The following is a 21,827-nucleotide window of genomic DNA, read 5'->3' on the forward strand; positions in this document are numbered from 1 at the left end:
CTTCACAAATAAAATCGAAATACCATATAGATCGACTACCCATCAATTCAATTATTTAACCGGACAAATAAAGAGTAATAATAAAACAATCAATTAATTTTTTAATACCATATAAACTATTATCTAAAAAAAATATAAACTTGATGTTATTTTCGTTTATGAAATTAATTAAACAACGACAAACTATTTTCAACTATTGTCATATACATATATAATTTAAGTTAGAAAGATTATATAATTTTTTTACAATTCCTTACCAAAAAAAAAAAAACCTTGAGTGAAAAAAAAAAAACGAGCATTAAAATGGAAAGACCAATACCTAGGTGCATATAAGGCTGCAACCATACAACAAATAAGACCAAAAAATATTTATAAAAAAAAAAAAAAAAAAAAAAAAAAAAAAAAAAANAAAAAAAAAAAAAAAAAAAAAGGGGAGAGATTGTCACGTGATAAACTGTTATTGTTCGACTTCAAACGAAAAGCCAAGAACAGAAGATAACTTGCAACAGTCTGCCCACACATTGGGTGACTCCTTAAAAATGGAGTATTTGACGCACAATAAGTAGGGAAACCAAAACCTAACAGCTATTGATTATTGAAGAAGCATGAAACATGAAATAATTTGGCCTATTGGAATCTTCTTTCACTATGCTAAAAACATCCTTAAAGTGCAGATGGTCCAAATAACAGTTAAAAAGGGGACAAAAAAACTGAGGATCAAGTCCTCTGTTCGAGATTTCTTATAATCCAATAGAATATTATTTAAAAGAATGAATCAGTGCTGTGAAGCTATCCACCTTGTTTTGGGGGAGTATGAGCAATAACTGATGGCATGAATTGTGGGCGGGGATGATGGAGCGAGTTGAGTTACCAAAGTGGCTATCAGAGCTCAAACTTTCCGCTACTAAACTGGCTGAACATGATGGCTATATCCATGCCATTTACCATTGTAGGAATAGCTATGGAATAAGGGCACTGCTGTGAGAAACCAGCCATCCCAGATTTCTGCACTTTCGTAATACAACTCTTGAACTTTGTGTGACATTTAATATTGGTTAAACCTGAAAAACCCATTGGATATATGTTATTGGTCTTGAAACAAAACATATTAAACAGAGTGACTCTCAAGTTCCAACTGTTAAAATTCCACCCAAAATCATAATTGAACAAAAAGAAAACATGGTACAACAATATTGCAAAAATGAACATATATATATATAAACTGCTTGGTTTCCTGTAATCTAGTGCTACAAAGTTTGAAATGTGTAGTATTTCAGATAAATAAAAGATATCTAAGATCTAAGATATAGACTTTGGCAACACCAAACATTGGTGACTGTCTAGTGTCTCCTCTTTGTTTTAATATGCCAATTGGCCATGCCTTAATATCTCCAATTTTGTATCTAATTTTGTTTTTCAATGGCCAGGAAGCCAATAGCTTTACTGATCCGTAATAAACAGAAGTCTACTATGTGCATAATATAAATAACTGACTATTCGTAGGCATTTACTGATGTAATCCACTCAATGATCACTACAATGGAGGCAAAAGTGTTCAACGTCCCTACTGCAACATGCATTTGAAAAGGGAGTTAATATGTGATAGTCTGTCATCCTACTCCGAAGTTAATGACACGAAGGATTCTACTTAAAAGTTGTGAAGAACACAAAAGACTATTCAACCCTTCTTGGTCTTCTGTCAAAAAAAAAATTATAATAACAACCAGAAGTGTTTATTATAGCCTGCATAAGCATTTTGAGGATGGTAATCAGCCTCTACACGCTGGCAGTATAAGGAAGCACCCTAACCTTGAGGTATCAAGAATCTGATGAAGCTTCTCACAGGTAAGCATACGACAGAGGAAATTGCAGTACATCATCCATAAGAAAATTCAACTGGGAGGACTCGGGTTTAGAAAAACAACTCATTAACCTCTCTAACATTATTAATGTGGCCAACCCAGCAGCTCACAAGTCGGGACTAAACTATAGGACAACAGTTTCCTCGAATGGAAGTAGCTATTCTCCGTGGTTAGGTTTAGTTAGGATCTATTGATGATGTATGTTGGTAGGGAGAAACTGGTGGCTTGGAGTTTGATGACATTTAGCATTGGTTGTTAAGAATTTAGAAGCCAAAGGTGTTAAGACTTAACTCATTGGTTGTTAAGAGCTTGTTACGATTGTATCTTTGCTAATACTGCTTTAGTATACAGTCGTACCGTAAGTTAATATTGTTTCAGAGAGTCCTATAAATAGGATTACTTCTCCAACCACTAATGTTGAACAACGAAGTACTTTTATGATCACATTCTCCTCTCTCTTTCTAATTCTTGTAATGGTATCATAATCACCTTCTTGACTTAGCCATGTTGAAAGAGCCTTTGGATGCCAAAAACAAACAGATGGTGAGCCCTAGAACGGGGAGGCTCCATGGCACTTTATTTGGTGGAAGATTGTAGAAAGTGCGACCAAAGGTTCACATTGACTACGGACGGGGGAAGATCATGGGAAAATGAAGAAAACCATCTCGATTGGTATGAGACTTATATCCAAAGTGGACATTATCATACTATTAAGGAGTTATGTGAATGGTTCGCCGAGGATTGTCACCCTTTTTAAATTAAATTTGAGGCTGAGGATGAAGTATTCAACGGGAATTTATTTGAGAACGGAAATGATTTAAGGGGCATGAAAACAAGGGGTAGCCTCGTTGAGAAAGATCTTGTTGGGAAAGCAAATTTCGATTCTTCTATTCTCAAAGGGTAGAAATTGTAGTCGAATATTTGAATCTCATACGTATCTTTTTCCAAGCATGCAGCAGAGAATATACCAATAATGCCCGAAAAAAGAGTTCATTCAACAACAGGATGCCCAGATTTCACCCCATTGGTCTCACAACAACTTAAAACTAAAACAGGAATATAGATCGATGGGAAATTTTTCTATGCAAGTATAATGACGAGGAATCGCAAACAGTGCGAAGTATAGAAAGGAAACAATAAGGCATGTAGTCATAGATTGGCAATAACCTTTATATTCAACACATTCATCATGATCTTTGCAACAAGCATCAAGCTCATCGCAAGGCTTTTCACCGGCACAACCCGTCCATCCTACTCCGCAGAACTTACCGTACCGAATCCCTACAGCTAATTTTCAGATAAACAAACAAAATAAATATTTGATGAGAAATTAAAATTCAAAAAATAATAACAGATGAAGAATTTCATATAAAAACACAGAATATACTCACTATTGCATTTCTCTGAAGCACAAGTTCTACTGCATTCAACCTATCATCCAACGAAAATTTGACGTTAACATCCAAATCGTTGAATAGAAGCCAAACAAATTGAATTTCACATCAAGAAACAAACGAAGGAGACTGAAGAACCAAATGTACGAATCTAAGATCCAAATTCTCCAGCATCAGTTCTTAAAATAACAAAAGGAGCAGATTATTACCTGACTGGAACACTCGGAGACGACGGTGAGTAGAACGAGGAGAAGGAAAATCGCCGATGCGACATGTTTGCGAAGGGAAATGCTGATATTGCAGACCATCTTCAGTCGCCTCCTTCAGACCACAAACAGAATCCTTTGGCGAAGTTTTTCTGTACCGCGTCTCTCCCGTCCGATTGGCTCTGCGATATGAACTCTTAATTGAATTGGTCCACATGTTTATATCCTCCCCACTCTATATAACCAATCACTATTTTAATGCTTAAGAGGGAAGTAACATTATTATTCTTTTATTTATTTATTATTATTATTATTCTGTAATTTTAACCACTAATTAATTATTTATTATTTTATAGTTAGATTTCATTTTAATCTTCAAAATTTTGATTTCTCAATAAAAAAAATTTAAAACTTACAAAAATGTCTCTCAACTTTAAATTTAATATAAATAAAAAATTTTATTTATATTAAGTCAGACAATATATTCATAAATTTATATTAAAATTAACAAACCCATTAAATTCAATATATTCAATAAATTTATATTTAAATTAACGAACCTATTATTATATTAAAAAAAATTAGTTCTTATTTCGTTTTAGTTTATCAAACGTTCATATTCGGTTTTTTTTAGTACAAATACATTTGAAATAGAAACGACATGTCAAAATAGTTTCACAATGACGTATATGGTACATCATAATTCCTTATTTTCCACCTCTCATGAAATAAAAAATAACTCATCAAACTCAAATTACATTATTTAAACCATCGATAGAGTCGAACTCGTGTATACGAAATGTGGTCGAATTTTTAAGAACCAAATTAAAATAACACAAAAAGTTATGGAACCAAAAATTTGGGTTAATGGAAAACAAAAAAATGATATCACATAATGGATTAGAACATACCTCAGATTGTTGTTCAAACGACAACTACCTGCAGATCATCTGGTAAAAAGCTCCACATAAAATGCTGAGAAGTTCAAATTAGATTTCCAGTTGAGAATTAAGAACTGGATTACCAAGAACATGCATTATGGTCCCTCGGAATTCATGGATTATTATTATTAATCTCTATCACAGTTGCTCACAGAATCCTCAATTAATAGGAAAAAAAAAATTGTATGCGGAGTACCCGCGGGAAAGAAAAGGGAATATCCCTTCCACAAATTACTGAGGACGATCTCAGACATAATAACCTGTGATTGTAAAGCCCCTTCCTACGATCTCACCGGCGCAAAACCATGCAAAGCACTCCAGCCCAAACAAGGCAGCAATGCCGGCGTCTTCAACTTTCAGCTCCTGCCTGTTCTTCCATAAGTTCTTCACATAATAAAGTTCTTTCCAGAATGATTCATAGCGACCTGGGATGCTGCATAATCAATGTAATGTGAAAAGTTAAGTAAAGCAATGGAGTTCATCTTGCAACGTACCACGTATAAAGAAGTCAGTACATCGGCGAACCTGATTCTTAGGAAGTACCATGTTTAGGATCTTAGGTTTACGTTTTAATGGTCTAATGGTACTGCTGATAATTAACTAACTTAAGATAAAGTGAAATCAGTGCAGTAATACAGCTGTAAGAGTTCTGATATTGTATTTGTTTGTATTAAAAGGCTAAAAGGATTATGTAGACATTACGATAGAACTTATCGAGTGAGAGAGAGTGAGTATAATATAGAATTTCATCGACAGACGGTAGGTACATCTATGCTCCCATTTTCAAATATGGTGCTACAGGTAATAGGGGGTTCATAACCAAATCGATCAAATGAGTATACTATTCCATGAATTGAAATAAATGAATGAACTTAAACGCTCTCGAGTGGTTGTGAATGTTCCAAAGTGGTTTGATTAGAATCATTAATAGGAAAAATGTTGACAGAATCGATAAATGGACGAACAAGCAAATGAAAACACAAACTAAACAGTCACCCCTGTTGGATGCAAGTGTAAGATACCAAAGCTAAGCTACCAAGCACAATCCTAAAAGCATGATGGATCCGGGAAAACATGAAAGTAATATCGATGGAAATTATTCGAGAACCACATCGGGAAAATGCAAAGATAATAAGGGAATTGAAGGTAATGACCTAGCAAGCCGAGTATACAACAATTGGTTTGAAAGCAAGCTGCATTTTTCCACAGTAGCTGGCTCTTGGATGTATTGCTTGTTCTGCTCCAACAACTGCTTATAATAGGAAGACCCGTGCTTGAAAGCAAATTGTGAAGCTTGACAGGCCTTGGATTGCAACTGATGCAACTTGGACGCCATCGATTCAAAATAAAGCTTAAAAAACTGTAGCAAAAATTCTCAATCAATGTGGGAAACAAGAACTTAATCATCAGACTCTACAAAATATCAAAGGAACATCGAGAGTAAAGAAAGCCTAGTAATCACGCATTCAATAACACTTTTGATTTTCTTAACGTTTCTAAAATGACTTATTTATCAGAAAACGTGAGGTTACATCTCAAAATCAATTGACAACGAGAAGAGTAATCAATGTATCTCCGTGTTATCCTCGACCTTCTTAGTCAAAAGCAGAAGTAAATAGAGATCTGGAAACCCACGGCAGTGTTTACAATTTTTCTTCATCGAACGCAAATCAACGTCTAGCTGGTGAAGAGAATCTAAATGGAGGAATTGGAATTTTCCTACCGACACACACTGTCGGCAAGAAAGATCCGGAGAAACCATTCCGCCGTCAACAGTGCCCCAAATCACAGAAATTTTCCCTCTAAACTTAAGCAATGGAAAATTTTAGTCAAATCAATTTTCAAAGTAACAAATCGCTCAACCATTCATCTTTTCAATTACTCTGATAAAATACTAAAACCCTAATCAATTTCCAATATCCAATACTCGAAACAACAAGCCAAACATCAACACAAAACGAAATACTTATACAACAGAGTAGATAAATAGATCATGAAGAAACAAGAGAAAAACACACGACAGAGTAAAAGGCAAAAACAGGGATCAAACAAGACTCGGAGGACGAAACTTACAAATCAAAAAATATAGAAGAGAATGTAAAAGGCGTTCACCTTCGAGAAATAGCAAAAGAGATAGAAATGGCTGCCGTTCTCTCGTCGCTGGTTGTGGAACGCCGAGCTCTGCGACTGTGCGGAAGAGAAACAAAATAAAGCTTGGGATTTTGAGAATTTCAATGGACAACGAGTGACGAAGCGTAGACTTCTTCCACACTTTGAGGGCTCTCCTCGCAAAAGCCCAATTCTCCGAACCAAACCATGGGCCTGTTTTTTTACCTCGGCCCAAATCAAAATTGATATAATATTTGATATTTTTTAAAAAAGAAAGAAAATATGGTGCCACGTGGCTGCACGGTACAACTTTCGGGGTCGAAACACATGGAAACGACGTGTCGTCCCACTCCCATGCCCTTTTCCTCGACAATCATGACGACATAACCAACCGAAGGCTTCACACTTTCTTCACATTGGAAGGGTAATAAGGAAGCCTCTCTCAGTGAAGAAATTGGGAGAGAAATTCAATGGGTTTAAGCAACAACATCACAGCAATTGTGAACTTCTTGGCACTTCTCTGTTCCATCCCCATAATCGGCGCCGGAATTTGGCTGGCTTCAAAGCCTGATTACGAATGCATCCATTTTTTCCGGTGGCCGGTGGTTCTCCTCGGCGTCTTAATCCTCCTCGTCTCTTTAGCTGGCTTCATCGGCGCCTACTGGAATAGACAAGGCCTCTTGGCCTTTTACCTCTTCTGTATGGCTCTTCTAATCGGCCTCTTGCTCGTCCTCCTCGTCTTCACCTTCGTCGTCACTCGCCCCGACGGTAGCTACACCGTCATGGGCCGAGGATTCAAGGAGTATCGGCTCGACGGATTCTCGTCCTGGCTCAAAAATCATCTCACTAATTCTAGAAATTGGCCGAAGATAAGGACGTGTTTGCCGGAATCTGATGTGTGTTCTAAGCTTAATCAGCGATACTTCGCCGCCGATCAGTTTTTCGCGGCGGACATCTCGCCGCTTCAGGTCAGTTCTTTGATTCCGAATTGAAATATATATAATTTTTCTCTTTATTTCTATTTAATTTATGAATTTTGGTTAATTTGTGCATGGACAAATTTATTTTATTGAAATTAATGATTTTATGAATTTTATTAAAATTAATAATAATTGCATTACGTATCAAATTTAGAATTTAATTTAATAAAATAGAATGTGATGATTTTTTAATTGCATTAATGATTTTTAATGTTTTCTTCTGTATTTACTGTGTAAGAATGTAAATCATTCTCTTTAATTAATTTTTTAATGTTTTTTATTTTCTTTTGGGAAAAGGTGGATTTAATCTTTGAACAATCTCCCACAACTATAAAGTAGACAGCTAAGATTTGATTTGGGCCCTTTTGATACCATACTGATTCATCAAATTCAAGATGGTTTGAGATTGCCTGTGGAAGTGGGAGCCAACTAATAACTCCATAATCACTAATTCTTTAATCTCTTCCTTCAAAACTTTCCAACTCTAACTTTCTTCCTTTACACTCATTCTCGACTCTACAAACACTCGGACTCAATTAGTTGTGTATCTAGCAGGACGGGTCAAGCTAGTTAACTTTGTTCTGAACGACTCTACCAAACACTCGGACTCAATTAGTTGTGTATAGAGGTACGGGTCAGGTCGGCTAACTTTGTTCTTTTACACTCACTCTTTGACTCAACCAAACACTTGACTCAATCAATCGTGTTTCTAACGAAATGAGTCAGTTAACTTTATTCTTTTACACTCACTCTTGACTCTACCGAACATCCCACTCAATGAAATCATGCATCTAGTGGGACAGGTTGGTTGACTTTGTTCTTTTACACCCCCTCTTGACTCTACCAAAAACTCGACTCAATTAATTGTGCATCTAGGAGGACGGGTAAGTTAACTTTGTTCTTTTACACTCTTGAACCATCCCATCTAGGGTCACCTTTTACGGATCATAGAGTTGAATTCTTTCTCTCGAAGTCGAAGATAAAGTTGGAACTCTAAACTTCCTTCTTCATAGCAAATTGCTCTCAATCACTATTTTCCATCTATATATTTGTCAAGGTGGTGTGATAGTCTTACCTTATTGGTAGCTTAATAGGCTCGGTTTAGTAACTATTTGACTTTTGGTTTTTAGTTTTCGAAAGTTAAAACTTCTTAACATCATTCAAAGTTAAAGGGTGGAAAAACAATCACGAAACAAAAATCGAAATAGTCGTTTAACGGGGTCTTACTTGGTTTTTCCTCTGCGTGTGCGTGCAGTCCGGGTGCTGTAAACCTCCAACAGCTTGCGGGTATAACTTCGTGAACCCGACACTGTGGCTGAACCCTGGTGATCCAATGGCTGACCCAGACTGCTACATTTGGAGCAATGACCAGACCCAGTTGTGCTACAATTGCAACTCTTGCAAGGCTGGTCTCTTGGGGAACCTCAGAAGAGAATGGAGGAAAGCCAATGTGGTTCTCGTTGTCACTGTGGTGATCCTCATTTGGGTTTATGTAATCGGCTGCAGCGCCTTCAAGAACGCTCAGACCGAGGACCTCTTTCGTCGTTACAAACTGGGATGGATCTGATCTTGTTTTTGTTACCTTTTCATCTCTGTTTAGGATGCCTTTATCCCCATGTTTATAGAGTTTCCAGACAGCACAACCAAGTTTTGGAACCTAAATGGTTATTTATAGCCTTTGTCTCAGATAAGAATACAATTTCAGTGATTCTTGTTTGAAGCTTAGTTTACATGTACTAATATGCAGGTCAAACTGATTCAGTTCAGCTGGCTCATCTTCCCGTGTACTGTCAAGCTGTCGGTAACTTTCTCGAGTACACGACGTACATGGGATCTGACCGTCCGGGGTTAGGTGATATATCCACAGCCTAATGAGAAGTTGTAGAAAATACCTTAATTGTGAGTTTTTCAAGCATGGGAAATATCTCAATGAGTTTCTCATACCTGAGGAGGTTCGAATCCACCGGCATAATGGAAATACGACCCGACAATCATAATATGATCTGCATCTCCAGTTGATGTCCATATAGAGATCGCTTTCGTGAAAAAACAGCGATTCGAAAAGCTGATTTACAACATAAACGACAAAGTTAGAAGATGTCGAGATCGGAGGAAACTCAATACAGAATTCAGGCTTCTATGTAAGCTCCTGACCTCATAATGGCAATGCCACCAGGTTTAAGAACTCGACTCATTTCCTTGAAAACGCTAAGAGGCTTCGTTAAGTAATCGACACTGACCTGCAACACGAGTTGCACAAATGATTCTACTTCAGAGCTAGAACATACCATGAATGGTGGTTCTACTTCAGAGGTAAGAACATACCACGTTAGTGATCACATCAAAAGAATTATCTTCAAATGGGAGTTTAGGATTCACATTCAAGTCTTGAACAATGTAATCTGTCAAAACCTGAACGAAGAAGAATTGCAGGAACAGTTTAAACACTGATTGTTTATCAGAATGAAGATCGAAGGAAGAGATCGAAAAACCGGGTTTCGTTTGAGCTCTTCTTCATTCATTCCCATCCCAACCACTCTTTCTTGCTTGTATCCTGCTGGAAAATGACTGACCTACACAATAAACTCAAGAACGAGAGATTTTGAATATTTTCACCACTAATAACAGGGTTAGAAAATCTTGATTCGAAAAATCAGATCAAATGCTCTTTTCCACACACTTTCTTTACATAGTTCATGAAGACAAGAAAAGAGAATTGAAGAACATTCAAGTCCAGAAATGGGCTTACCCAACTGCTACACATATCCAACATGCTAACACCAGGTGTATTGCTTGGGGGAAAAACCTCGGAGTAGAATTTGGTGAGTGCAGCAATGGCTGGATCATCAATGTGCGTGACAAAGCGTGGGGATTCATAGAAATACGAATCTGGTGTCCTAAGAAATAGTTGTGGTTCGTTCAAATGCTTTCATCAAGGTCTCATGTGACTCAAAATTCTAATGAAGATTGCTTAAGTTCAGAGTTCTTACTCGTCAAAGCGCTGAAAATCCTCCTCCCTGAAGGGAAATTGCTCTGGCCACTCCACGTTCTTCAAAACCTTCACAGAAAGAACGGAATTCGGCAGATCAGACTCGAAAGAAATCACGCGAAAATTCAGAAAAAATTATGAAATCAAGAAATCCAGACGAAAAATTCACACAAGAACTGAAGAACTCCACAAAATGCAAAATATATTTTCTGTTGTCCTCGAATTGGCTTTTCAATTTACTGAAAAAACAAATTACGGAATTTCAAATGAAGTTTTAGCGTTAATTTTACCTCATCGACGGCATTTTTCTGTCTCGCAGAAGCGACGAAGGATTTGGCGCCAACCAGTGAACCGGACATATTCATGAACTGAGACCAGAACGAAATTCCGAGGCCTAAAACCAAACGCCGCCGTGGTTTTCCTCCGACACTCCACCGTTTGAGGCTATTCGCGGCCTTGTTCGCGGACAATACGGTGGAAGGAGCGCCTATCGGAATCGAAAGCCGCCGGTGGAAGTTGAGGCCAATCCGATTGGCCATTTTTTCCCCCAAATTTAAGCTAACACGTCACTGTACAAAATTGGCAACAAAAAATGCAACGGGGAAACAGATACGACGCCGTTTCAACCTTACCTTCGATCTGTGACCAGTGATGTGCATGGATTTACGTGGCCTCCCTCCGGGTCAGACGTTTTTCTCTATACTCCAATTTTCCCCCAAAATAAATTAAGAAAATAAATAATAATATTGTAATCATAATATAACATCCAGTTATTATTGTCTCATTAATTAACAAAATTACAAACTAACCATTTATGTTATTGAACTTTAATATTTAACAATTTCATCTCTACATTTTTTTAGATTGAAATCATTTGATCTCTACCAAATTCACGATATCAAGCGTTTTTAGCGGGGAAAAACATACGTAAACGCGCGCTACAAAAACTCATGATAAAAGATAAGAAAATTACTAATAGAAACCCGAACATCAACACTACCACACCGTTCCACGTTTCAATTTTCATTCAATGATCTAACATTTACGAATGATCAAAGACAATATTGCAAATTCTAAAGGCATTTGTGAAATACAAAGAATTTTGTTTTGCAGGAAGCTCAAGGAGACTGATATAAGTACTTGCTTTAGATATCTATCAACTGATGAAAGCTTTTGAATATGATACCCCCTGCATACGAAGAACAACATACGACATAAGCTTAAAGTTCAAAGATTACAAGCTCGCTCTGTCGTTCTTTCGATCGACAAACCACAATGGAAAACAAACAAACTACTGCTATAAACCACTGCTAATGGATGGATTCGCGCTCATTGCGGTCAAATTCTTGAACATCCCATACAGCGATGCTCGAGTTAAAGCGACACTATTGTACGCCGGTTCGAGATCTCCTATGCAGAAGGCAAGAGAATAGATTGGGGAAATGATGCAGAACCATTGTTAGGAGCAGGTTTAATGTTGAGAATTGAAGTAATCAAGTTATATATCTGCACATTTTCAAAAGATGGGACTTTCCTCCCCCTTCCAAACTGAGGGCCATGCCCAACGAAGATACTTCTCATGGAAAATATGGCATTGTCATACCCATGAGCTCCTCCACACTCCTGCCTCTTACTGTTCTTCGCCTCCACCTTGAATCCTTCTTCAACCAACCCGATCACCGGTGGAATCCGATCGCTCTCGCTGTAATGAAGCCGAGATGGAAGCTCTTCCTTCACATACATTTTCAAACGGTTCCCGTTCGCGACTTTCCCAGATCGCAAAGCCTCGTTCATCTTCAAAACGACCTCGGACGGGGAAACATCAGGAGGTGGACGGATTGCCAGTAGAGGAGTTCTTGATTGAACCCAGCTCTCTGGAATCACAATCCATGAAGCTAAATCCTCAAGAAATATCAGTTTCTTATCACAAGTTCCAACCATTCCATGATCACCCACCAAGATTATGTTAACATCCTCAAAAACCCCTCGTTTTTCCAAGCCGGAAATGAGTTTCCCAAGCATTAAATCAATTCTAGCTACGGCATCAGTGATTTGTGGATCATCAGGCCCAACCTGGTGACCTTGATGATCCGGGTCCTCAAAATACAGAGTCATAAACACAGGGATTTCCTCACTAGGCAAGTCAAAATACTGCAAAATCATATCTACTCGTTCCTCAAATGGAACCGAACCATTATAATGATGACAGTAATTTACAGGGCAAGACCATGAGCCTTTGTTTACCTCAGAGCCGACCCAGAATACGGTTGCTGCTTTGAGCCCTTGATTGGTCACCGTCTCCCACAGCGGCTCGCCGAGCCACCATTTAGGGTTGTGATTAGCCATGGTGAAGGCGTCTCCGGTGACCGGATCGAGAAAATAGTTGTTGATTATGCCGTGATGAGCCGGGTAAAGGCCAGTGACGATCGAGTAATGATTGGGGAATGTTAGGGTCGGAAAAACAGGAATCAAACCCCTCTCGGCCTCGGTTCCGTTGGCGATCAGACGATCGATATTAGGGGTTGAGGTTTTGAATTGATATCCAAATCGAAAGCCATCGGAGGAGATTAAGAGAACGACGGGATGTTTCAGCTTAGAGAGAGGACGGGCGGTGGAAGTGACGTTGGCGCCTGAGAAGAAGAGGAAGGCGAAGGCGAAGGCGGCGGAGAGAGCAATACAAGTGATGAAAGTGAGAGAAATGAAGAGAATGCTGGTTTTATGAGATGGGTTTGAAGAGTAGGAATCGGTGTCGAAAGAGAGTAGAGCGGCGGAGGGGCTAGACGAGTCTTCTTCCCGATCTGCCGTCGGAGCCGGTTTTGCCGCTGCCGGCAACATAGAATCGGAAACCATGACGGAAACAACCCGTTCGTTTCCTCTCGTCTACTTCCAGCTCTAGCAGAGAAGGAACCGAAATTAGAGACGATGCTGCTTCAGATTTGAAGAGGAAGAAGGGTTCTGAAGTGAAATTGAAGGATCGTACGGTTAGAAGGTTAGGTGCGTGGATGGTGGATATGCTTTGGGTGAAAGGCCATTGTCGCCTCGCCAGCAGATTATGAGGGTCTGCTGCACGAAATATTATTAAACATTTTTAAATTAGTACTTTTTTCTAACTATTAGTTTAGTTTCGAAAATTTTAAATTTTTAACACCTTGATGGATTAAAATGTTTTAAACTGGTTGGACGGTTCTATTAAATTTGAGTGAGTAATAATTTTAGTCTAATTTAAATTTAAGTGGGGCGAGAAGATGACTGTTAATATCATCATTTTATATTTTTGATTACCCATAGAAATTTATTGAATAGTTGTATTTAGATTGTGAAATTGAAGGTATTACTTAGGTGGCACTAATAATGTTCTTGATCAAACCTGAGAAGCTTTCTATGAAGATTGATATTAATAATGTTCTTGCTCTACACAGTATGTAAATGTTGTGCAAGATCTTAACAGAGGTGATCCTAGGCTTCTGCGACAAGCTCTTCAATCCAATGAAAATTGATGTATCAGGTTCTTATAAAACGTGATGGATGGCTCCGGCGAATCCACGGGCTTAATAAAGTGGCTCAAACCCACAAAGAGACGAAGAGATAATCGAAGGCAAAAGGATCTAAACAAACAAACTCTACCGGATCCATTTTAGAGGTGCATCATGGCCATACTTCTTCAACAAGAACAAGAGTGAAATTGCAGAGGTAACCAAACTCATCAGTTCACGAAAACAGTTTGGATCGGTGCTCATTCATTGGCAGCTTGGTTGAAGGCTTTTAATTAAAATCAATGAAGCCTTTCAAATATATAGGAATTGAAGATCTCACTCCTTTCGACTGTTCTTTCCATTTCTAGATTTTTCTATGAATTACCAACAAGAATCAACCCTGTCTTATCTTTTTTCCTCAAAGCCTCTTCCTAAACGAACAAACCCTAGCGGCTCAGCCGGAGAAGGAAGAGAAAGTATCCAATCGATCGCATTGTTTGAAATCAGCCGACGAATCGAAATAAACAGAGGCAATCATGCTACAAGAAACAACAAACAGAAAATAAAACCTAGAAATAGAAAACAAAGCGATCGCCAACTGAACTATTGGCTCAAATCCACAAGGATAGATGTGGAGATTGTTAGACGAACACGACTCTCCACAATGGTATGATATTGTCCACTTTGAGCATAAGCTCTCATGGCTTTGCTTTGGGCTTTCCCCAAAAGGCCTCAAACCAATGGAGATAGTATTCCTCACTTATAAACCCATGATCATTCCCTAAATTAGTCGATGTGGGACTTCCATCATCCAACACCTCCCCTCGAACAAAGTGCGCCTCCCCTTAATCGAGGCTTGACTCCTTTGGAGTCTTAGTCATTTTTGACTGCCTTCGAGGAGGCTTGACTCCTTTTCTTTTTGGAGTTCTTTGTTCGATATTTGAGAATTTACCAATCTATTGGCACGACTAAGTTTAGGGCATGGCTCTGATACCATGTTAGACGAACACGACTCTCCACAATGGTATGATATTGTCCACTTTGAGCATAAACTCTCATGGCTTTGCTTTGGGCTTTCTCCAAAAGGCCTCATACCAATGGAGATAGTATTCCTCACTTATAAACCCATGATCATTCCCTAAATCAGCCGATGTGGGACTTCCATCATCCAACAGAGATAATCGATGAAAACGAAATCGTAGAGGACGGAAGGCTCAGATTCGCCTTTTCTCAGAAACGAANAATCGATGAAAACGAAATTGTAGAGGACGGAAGGCTCAGATTCGCCTTTTCTCAGAAACGAAGAGAGACGCGACGATTCGTGGCTGCGAACATCGGCAAAAAGTCCGAGTGAAAAGTGAATCCACTGAGACTCCTACACGAGTCGCCACGCCTGACGAAGGGTCGCAGAGCTCATCTCCACATCTGGTCCATAGACATTCAGATCAATCATCACTGCCAACGCAACAGAATTATGAAGAAGAAGAAGAAGATGATGATGATGATAATCAAAAAGAGAGAGAGAAAGAAAGAAGTAAATGGTAGAGCGTCGAAATCATCGGCTCTACAAACATTCGAAGCGAAGGGAGCCTCCATCTCCGAGAGCAAAGCCTCATTCTTAAACTAATGAGGGCCGAGCGGCTCAACCGCCCTGCAAGTCGCCCTAGTCCACAGAAAGGAGTATTTATAAGAGGCCCTAGCCTTGCTGAACCACAACGTGGACTTTTTTGTATTCCGATTTTGCCCCCCAACGTTAAGTGTATCCGTTAATATATCCGTTACGGAATTTACCGTCGTCTAAATTAATTATAATTAGGGTTTCAAACTATTTCTATAAAAAGAAAATAAATATACATCCATTTTTGACATTGTAATTTTAGACGACTAAGGAATGCAGAAGAGATTAAGGGCAATACAAGATGATGACAGAGACCTACCGAGCTGCGAGGTGTTACGGTCATGCATGAGGCGTATGAATGGCTGGATCAGAATGAAATCGTCCTCAACAACACGTAGCCACACTACAATATACCTGAAAATGACTAATAAAGATGGCACTACAGAGATTTAGATTTTTTTTTCCGTCTATCCGTGCATAGTTTAGTAGATAAAACACTAATTACTATATCATGTCAATGATTCATCTTCTTCTCTCAACGATGTTACAGACATCAGAATATAAAGTTGATATATTAAATTAAGAACAAAATTTATACAATGACATTCTTTACGAAAGATCAAAATTTGTTAATACGCACGTGGTTTTAAAAAAAAAAGAATGGGAGAAGAAACATAACAGCTTTGATCGCCTTGAATGCACAATTGGTGTGGATCCTTCACCCAACTGGCTATTTCTGCAAGGCCATAAATAAAGAAGGAAGACTCAGTTTTAGATGCCAACTTGAAGGTATGTGTATATATGCACGCCTTTTGGATGAAAGAGATGTTCACGAGACGAGAATGTAAAGTGCAGAAAAGATAGCAGATCGATGCATTCAAGATTATAAACTGGTCAGAAAACATGGAATTCGAGGACGAATATAACAAATAACAGGCTTATACCTTCTTTTTCCTTTGTCTAGTGAGGAGAACAAGAGTCCCCAATCCAAGCATCACTGCAACTTTTAAGGCCTAAACAAGAGAATTTGGGAGAGCAAAACATCAATATTTGGAATACCCATTTCCTTTAATCTGGCTTTAGAGGATTGAAATTACATTGGCAAGTGGCCCTTCAGAGGGCTTTACATCATCTGAATTCTCTGGTTTGATCATTTTTTGATGCTCATGGTTGCCCCCATTTGCCTTAGGCTCTGAGGTACCTCTATTCTGCTGATGCAATAGCCAGATATAATCAATAAAGCATCATCTTAATCTAGAATACTATAAGCAAAATAAGCCACTTTCACTAATTGCACACGCTAACAGACAACAAAATACTCTAGGCCTTGACCATTTAAAGTGCGAAGACATCGATCGTGCTATTTACACATCATAGTGGGTGCATGGAATTTAAAAAATGGAGAGAGTTAATGTACGCCTCTACTGCTAAAAGATATTGTTCTCTTTGGGCTTTTCCTTTCGGGATTCTCCTCAAGGTTTTTAAAACGCATTTGCTAGGGAGAGGTTTCCACACCCTTTTAAAGAATGTTTGGTTACCCTCTCCAACTAATGTGGAATTGTCAAGAAATTTAAGTTTCTTAGATCTTTCAATTGTCAAGAAGTTCAAGTTGCTTCATAGAGATCAATGAATCTATCTTTTTTCACCTTTACTTAGTTTTAAGAAACTAGAAGCTGTTTAAACCAGAATTACCTCTTCCGTGGAAATCTTCATTTCCCCTTTACGGATGAATGTATAGCTAGTGCGACCTCCTCCCACCAGATCTAGCATATGATCACCACCAGTGGTGACACACAGCCGTCGTCTTTCGTCTGTAAATATCCACCCACCAGACCTTTTGGATGGAATTTGCTCGTCTTCGACACGTGATACCGATTCACCTGTTACTGAATTTCTATCGTAGTCCGGCTTCTCAGGCACAGACTTTTGATAAGATTCATCATTCTTTGCATCTATATCATCAAACTCCTTTTCACTCAAATTTTCTTCTCCAACTTGATTCTTTTTCCCCTTCAACTTAAGTGATTTAGTCCCATCTGAAGCCTCAAAGAATTTACGTTTCTGTTCCTTTTGCCTGGTATTTGCTAAGTCATGGGTCAACTCCCCTGCAAGAGGAGGGCCTATTGTCGTTTGCGACCGAGTCGGCTTAGAATTATCCTTCGATTGATTAACTTCGGAAGATGGTTGCTTTTCGACCACATTGGGTTGAGTATTTCTGGTAGGTTTAATGCGAGGTTTTGTATCCTGATGTAAAGACCAGAATTTTATTCAAACAATACCAAACTCAAGCAATAAAGCATAATAAAGCATCACCCAGAACATACCTGAGTCAGGCTACTTTCAAAGGCACTTATTACTTTTTTAACATTCCCGGGAGTTCTCCTACGTGATGGTGCCGCCTCTGAAGCATCAGTCTTCTCTTCACCTTTTGATGGAGAATTCGATAGCTCTGAGCTTCGAGAATGGACCAAATTTTCTTCCAAACGAATGGTCGGTGAAGGTTTGACTGCACGAGGTGGCTGTGTCCCCTTCCTCTCAACTAATTCAGTGTTATTGACCTTTGGTTCATTAACACCAACTTCTTGCAACAGAGGAGTTGTGGATGGCTTATCCTCATTAACATCAGTCCTCTCTTCACCTTTTGAAGGAGAGTTCGATAACTCTGAGCTTCGAGAATGGACCAAATTTTCTTCCGAACGAATGGTCGGTGAAGGTTTGACTGCACGTGGTGGCAGTGTCCCCTTTCTCTCAACTAATTCAATGTTATTGACCTTTGGTTCATTAACACCAACTTCTTGCAACAGAGGAGTTGTGGATGGCTTATCCTCATTAACATCAGTCATCCCTTCACCTTTTGAAGGAGAGTTCGATAACTCTGAGCTTCGAGAATGGACCAAATTTTCTTCCGAACGAATGGTCGGTGAAGGTTTGACTGCACATGGTGGCAGTGTCCCCTTTCTCTCAACTAATTCAATGTTATTGACCTTTGGTTCATTAACACCAACTTCTTGCAACAGAGGAGTTGTGGATGGCTTATCCTCATTAACATCAGTCATCCCTTCACCTTTTGAAGGAGAATTGGATAACTCTGAGCTTCGAGAATGAACCAAATTTTCTTCCAAACTGGTCGGTGACGGTCTGATTGCATGAGGTGACTGCATCCGCATCCTATCAACTAATACGGTGTTATTTACCTTTGGTTTATTAACCTCAACCTCTTGCATCAGAGGAATTGCTGATGGATTATCCTTACTTCTATCTGCATCATTCTAAAACAAATAAAACACCCATCAAAATCTCAAAACAAGCTCTAGAACTTAGCAAGAAATGGCACTACAATTCATTAAACCTCGACTGAAAGTGGTTGAATCCGATCAAGTCGAATCTTGTTCGTTTTTTCAGTAACTGGTATCTCATCAGGGATATTTTGATTTGATGCTGATGGAGACTGGTGAGCTGCTTCTTTAGCACTTAGATCCCCAATTTGAAGAAGACATTTTTGTGAATCTTGAGAAGACGGAGCACTCATAAAATCAAGAAATAACCTTTCAGAAAACACCAATGTAAAAAAACCCGACAGCTAGAAAATCCCACCACATAACCATAAACCATAAAATATGTAGGATCTGACCTGAAAGCTCACGGTTGAGGTTAAAGGATGATGCAAGGTTGCTTCCAGAGTTTTTGAGATTGCTATCTTGACGTTCAACATGTTTTCTTCTCAAAGCGGTTTCTCTCTACAAGAAAAATATAGAAAATGTTGAGGATTGTTGGGAGGGAGTCCTACATTGCTAATTAAGGGGAAGATCATGGGTTTATAGATAAGAAATGCATCTCCATTGGTATGAGGCCTTTTGGGGAAACCAAAAGCAAAGCTATGAGAGCTTATGCCCAAGGTGGACAATACCATACTATTGTGGAAGTTCGTTGTTTCTAACATGGTATCAGAGCCATGCCCTTAACTTAGCCATGTCAATAAAATCCTCAAGGGTTGAACAAAGGGTGTATTTTGTTTGAGGGCCCCAGAGAAGGAGGTGAGCCTCGGTTAAGGGGAGGCTATTCGAGGGCTCCATGAGGCCTCAGGGGAGGCTCTATGGTGTACTTTGTTCGAGGAGAAGATTGTTGGGAGGGAGTCCCACGTTGGTTAATTAAGGGGATGATCATAGGTTTATAGATAAGAAATACATCTCCATTGGTATGAGGCCTTTTGGGGAAACCAAAAGCAAAGTCACTAGAGTTTATGCTCAAAGTGGACAATATCATACCATTGTGGAGGTTCGTAGTTCCTAACAGAAAAGATGTCGAGTAACGACGAAAGTGATTCAAGTTATTATGCTGAGATCTCAAAATGCCAAACAAAGGGTCCAAGTAAGTGAAACAAGTTCAATGATTACAATAACACAGCTCAAACAACTCAATTCAGTAAACAAAGTGATACTATTGAAGAGAAAAATAAGGTCTGAAAAGAGTACCATCATTCGAATTCGACTGCGATCATCTTCACTAAGAGCAAACTGGAACTGCAAATGCACACGCCCTCCTCCTTCAAGAGGAAAAAGATCATCCCAGTAACCCTTTTCAACTATTGATTTCACCTGAACACCTTCCCCAAAACAAAACCATTCCAATCACAATCAGCCTCATTTTCCTAAATTAACAAAATCAGAGATATGCCAAATTCCTAGAACAAACCTGCACGTGATATCTCATTCCCTCCAGCATCCTGAATTATAAGAATCACATCATCTCGAAGCGTTGTCAATGGACTGTATACACAAAAAAGAAAGCCACAATTCACAGTGAGGAAAAAAAAACACACACACAAAATCCAAACATCTCAAATGACAGAGGCATGTTTCATTACAATGAGAAATCTCCTTTATCCGAAGTTTCGTAATGTGTTTTACCCATGGAAACTGCAGTGAAACGAATCCATTTCAGAATCAAGACAAGGAAGAACAAGAATCAAACACGCAGCCAATTTGCGCACCTTTAATCGAAATTGGGGAAGACAATAGCTCAGGAAGGTCGATGAACTCCAGAACTGAAAGAAATGAAAATCATCCATGAAGAAGGAAACCTAATCGATTGCAGAGAAGAAATGCTTGAACGTTACCTGAAACTCGGATAGTTCCCGGCATGATTGAGGCAAACAAGAAGAAATATGAAGGAGGGAAGAGGTTGAATTATGGTTATTTGACCTCAAAGCAGAGATTTGGACTTGGGGGAAATTTTGGATGAAAAATGGTTGGCGGTGAGAGAAGGAAGCAATGAAGTGTGGGGCAGCTCGAGCTTGCGTGCGCGGAGCCTTCAACAACGACCCTAAACGCTAAGGCGCCAAAATTTTGGTTTAAACCAAATATATAGTAAATAACAGTACATGAATTAACCGAAACTATATTCGAATGAGAGCAATTTTAATGATAAAATGACTAAAAAATACTTAAAGAAAATGAAAGTTAAGATCTATAACAATAAGAGTTCCTTCTTTTTCAGTTACTCAATTATAGAAACTTCATAGTTAAGTGTATTTTGTTTAGAGCAATTCTAAGTTAGATGACCTATTGGGAATTTTTCTAAGATGCGTGTGAGTGAGGTCAAAGTATCCCAAAAGTACTAGTGTTGGTCGGTAGGATAGTCTTTACTAGGCAACGTGACTATGATACAGGAAATGCAAGATATGTCGGGCTCAGATTTAGATTCCAGATCCTAATCCAAATCATAGGCATCAGTTGTTACAAGATGGGCGATATATATATATATATATATAAATAAAAGATGGGTTTTCGGCCCAGAATTAAGTGACTGTCTGTTGTTGGGGAAGCCCATTGGGCTTTCATTCTAAATTTCTAAGCCCAGAATCAAGTGGCCTTTTTCATTAGGCCTATAATAGTAATTTCCATTTTCATAAATAAATAAATAAATATATATATAATATAAAGTAATTGAAAACAAAAATAGACAAGCACGCAGAGAAGAGCAGCTGTGTAAGTGTACTGAAACAGAACATACGAAAAAGCTTATCATGTTTATTTTTGTCTCTCTCCTGCAAACGTAAAATAAAATAAAAAATATTATAAATATTTACGACAATAAAAATAATATTAATTAATGTAACGTGAAAAATGTGGTAAAATTGACCGAAAATCCAAAATGTTGAAGTTCTTACAATAGCAGCTTTTTTACGCATCTTATTTATTTTTACCTTTTACCCTCTTTAAATTTACCTTGTCAGACTTCACATTTTCTCTCACT

At 38.6% G+C, this 21,827-nt stretch overlaps 6 protein-coding genes across 10 annotated transcripts; 1 reads left to right on the plus strand and 5 right to left on the minus strand.

Moving 5' to 3' along the window:
• Window positions 1-439: 439 nt before the first annotated feature.
• LOC111804932 (probable phospholipase A2 homolog 1) lies at window positions 440-3,673 on the minus strand. The gene is made up of 4 exons (XM_023689764.1): window positions 3,466-3,673; window positions 3,254-3,293; window positions 3,030-3,149; window positions 440-1,061 (listed from the first exon to the last, which is right to left on the minus strand). Exons 1-4 carry the CDS (start codon window positions 3,562-3,564, stop codon window positions 883-885), a joined length of 438 nt encoding a protein of 145 aa, XP_023545532.1. The 5' UTR covers window positions 3,565-3,673; the 3' UTR covers window positions 440-882.
• Window positions 3,674-4,494: 821 nt separating this feature from the next.
• LOC111804933 lies at window positions 4,495-6,659 on the minus strand. Its single transcript, XM_023689766.1, has 3 exons — window positions 6,516-6,659; window positions 5,558-5,763; window positions 4,495-4,836 (listed from the first exon to the last, which is right to left on the minus strand). Exons 2-3 carry the CDS (start codon window positions 5,737-5,739, stop codon window positions 4,650-4,652), a joined length of 369 nt encoding a protein of 122 aa, XP_023545534.1. The 5' UTR covers window positions 5,740-5,763; window positions 6,516-6,659; the 3' UTR covers window positions 4,495-4,649.
• Window positions 6,660-6,746: 87 nt separating this feature from the next.
• LOC111804931 (tetraspanin-2-like) lies at window positions 6,747-9,191 on the plus strand. Its single transcript, XM_023689763.1, has 2 exons — window positions 6,747-7,480; window positions 8,748-9,191. Exons 1-2 carry the CDS (start codon window positions 6,983-6,985, stop codon window positions 9,057-9,059), a joined length of 810 nt encoding a protein of 269 aa, XP_023545531.1. The 5' UTR covers window positions 6,747-6,982; the 3' UTR covers window positions 9,060-9,191.
• Window positions 9,141-11,096, minus strand: LOC111804930. The gene is made up of 8 exons (XM_023689762.1): window positions 10,772-11,096; window positions 10,483-10,550; window positions 10,242-10,389; window positions 9,985-10,065; window positions 9,818-9,904; window positions 9,647-9,732; window positions 9,437-9,557; window positions 9,141-9,360 (listed from the first exon to the last, which is right to left on the minus strand). The coding sequence occupies exons 1-8, from the start codon at window positions 11,018-11,020 to the stop codon at window positions 9,283-9,285; spliced, it is 918 nt and encodes a 305-aa protein (XP_023545530.1). The 5' UTR covers window positions 11,021-11,096; the 3' UTR covers window positions 9,141-9,282.
• A 434-nt stretch (window positions 11,097-11,530) lies between these two features.
• LOC111805643 (ectonucleotide pyrophosphatase/phosphodiesterase family member 1-like) lies at window positions 11,531-13,537 on the minus strand. Its single transcript, XM_023690789.1, has one exon. The coding sequence runs from the start codon at window positions 13,329-13,331 to the stop codon at window positions 11,892-11,894; it is 1,440 nt and encodes a 479-aa protein (XP_023546557.1). The 5' UTR covers window positions 13,332-13,537; the 3' UTR covers window positions 11,531-11,891.
• Window positions 13,538-16,116: 2,579 nt separating this feature from the next.
• On the minus strand, window positions 16,117-20,864 carry LOC111806148 (protein hsr-9-like). Of its 5 annotated transcripts, none has more exons than XM_023691510.1 (12): window positions 20,689-20,864; window positions 20,563-20,616; window positions 20,437-20,488; window positions 20,265-20,338; window positions 20,045-20,175; window positions 19,204-19,309; window positions 18,922-19,079; window positions 17,897-18,841; window positions 17,265-17,816; window positions 16,670-16,783; window positions 16,517-16,585; window positions 16,117-16,308 (listed from the first exon to the last, which is right to left on the minus strand). In XM_023691510.1, the coding sequence occupies exons 1-12, from the start codon at window positions 20,711-20,713 to the stop codon at window positions 16,303-16,305; spliced, it is 2,286 nt and encodes a 761-aa protein (XP_023547278.1). In that variant the 5' UTR covers window positions 20,714-20,864; the 3' UTR covers window positions 16,117-16,302. The 5 variants fall into 5 exon arrangements, with proteins under 5 accessions (XP_023547278.1, XP_023547279.1, XP_023547283.1 ...); XM_023691511.1 differs by having other exon boundaries at window positions 16,670-16,780; window positions 20,689-20,863; XM_023691515.1 differs by lacking the exon at window positions 20,437-20,488 and having other exon boundaries at window positions 20,045-20,167.
• Between the last annotated feature and the right edge of the window lie 963 nt (window positions 20,865-21,827).

This window comes from Cucurbita pepo, chromosome LG11, assembly GCF_002806865.2.
Source record: "Cucurbita pepo subsp. pepo cultivar mu-cu-16 chromosome LG11, ASM280686v2, whole genome shotgun sequence".
NCBI lineage: Eukaryota > Viridiplantae > Streptophyta > Magnoliopsida > Cucurbitales > Cucurbitaceae > Cucurbita > Cucurbita pepo.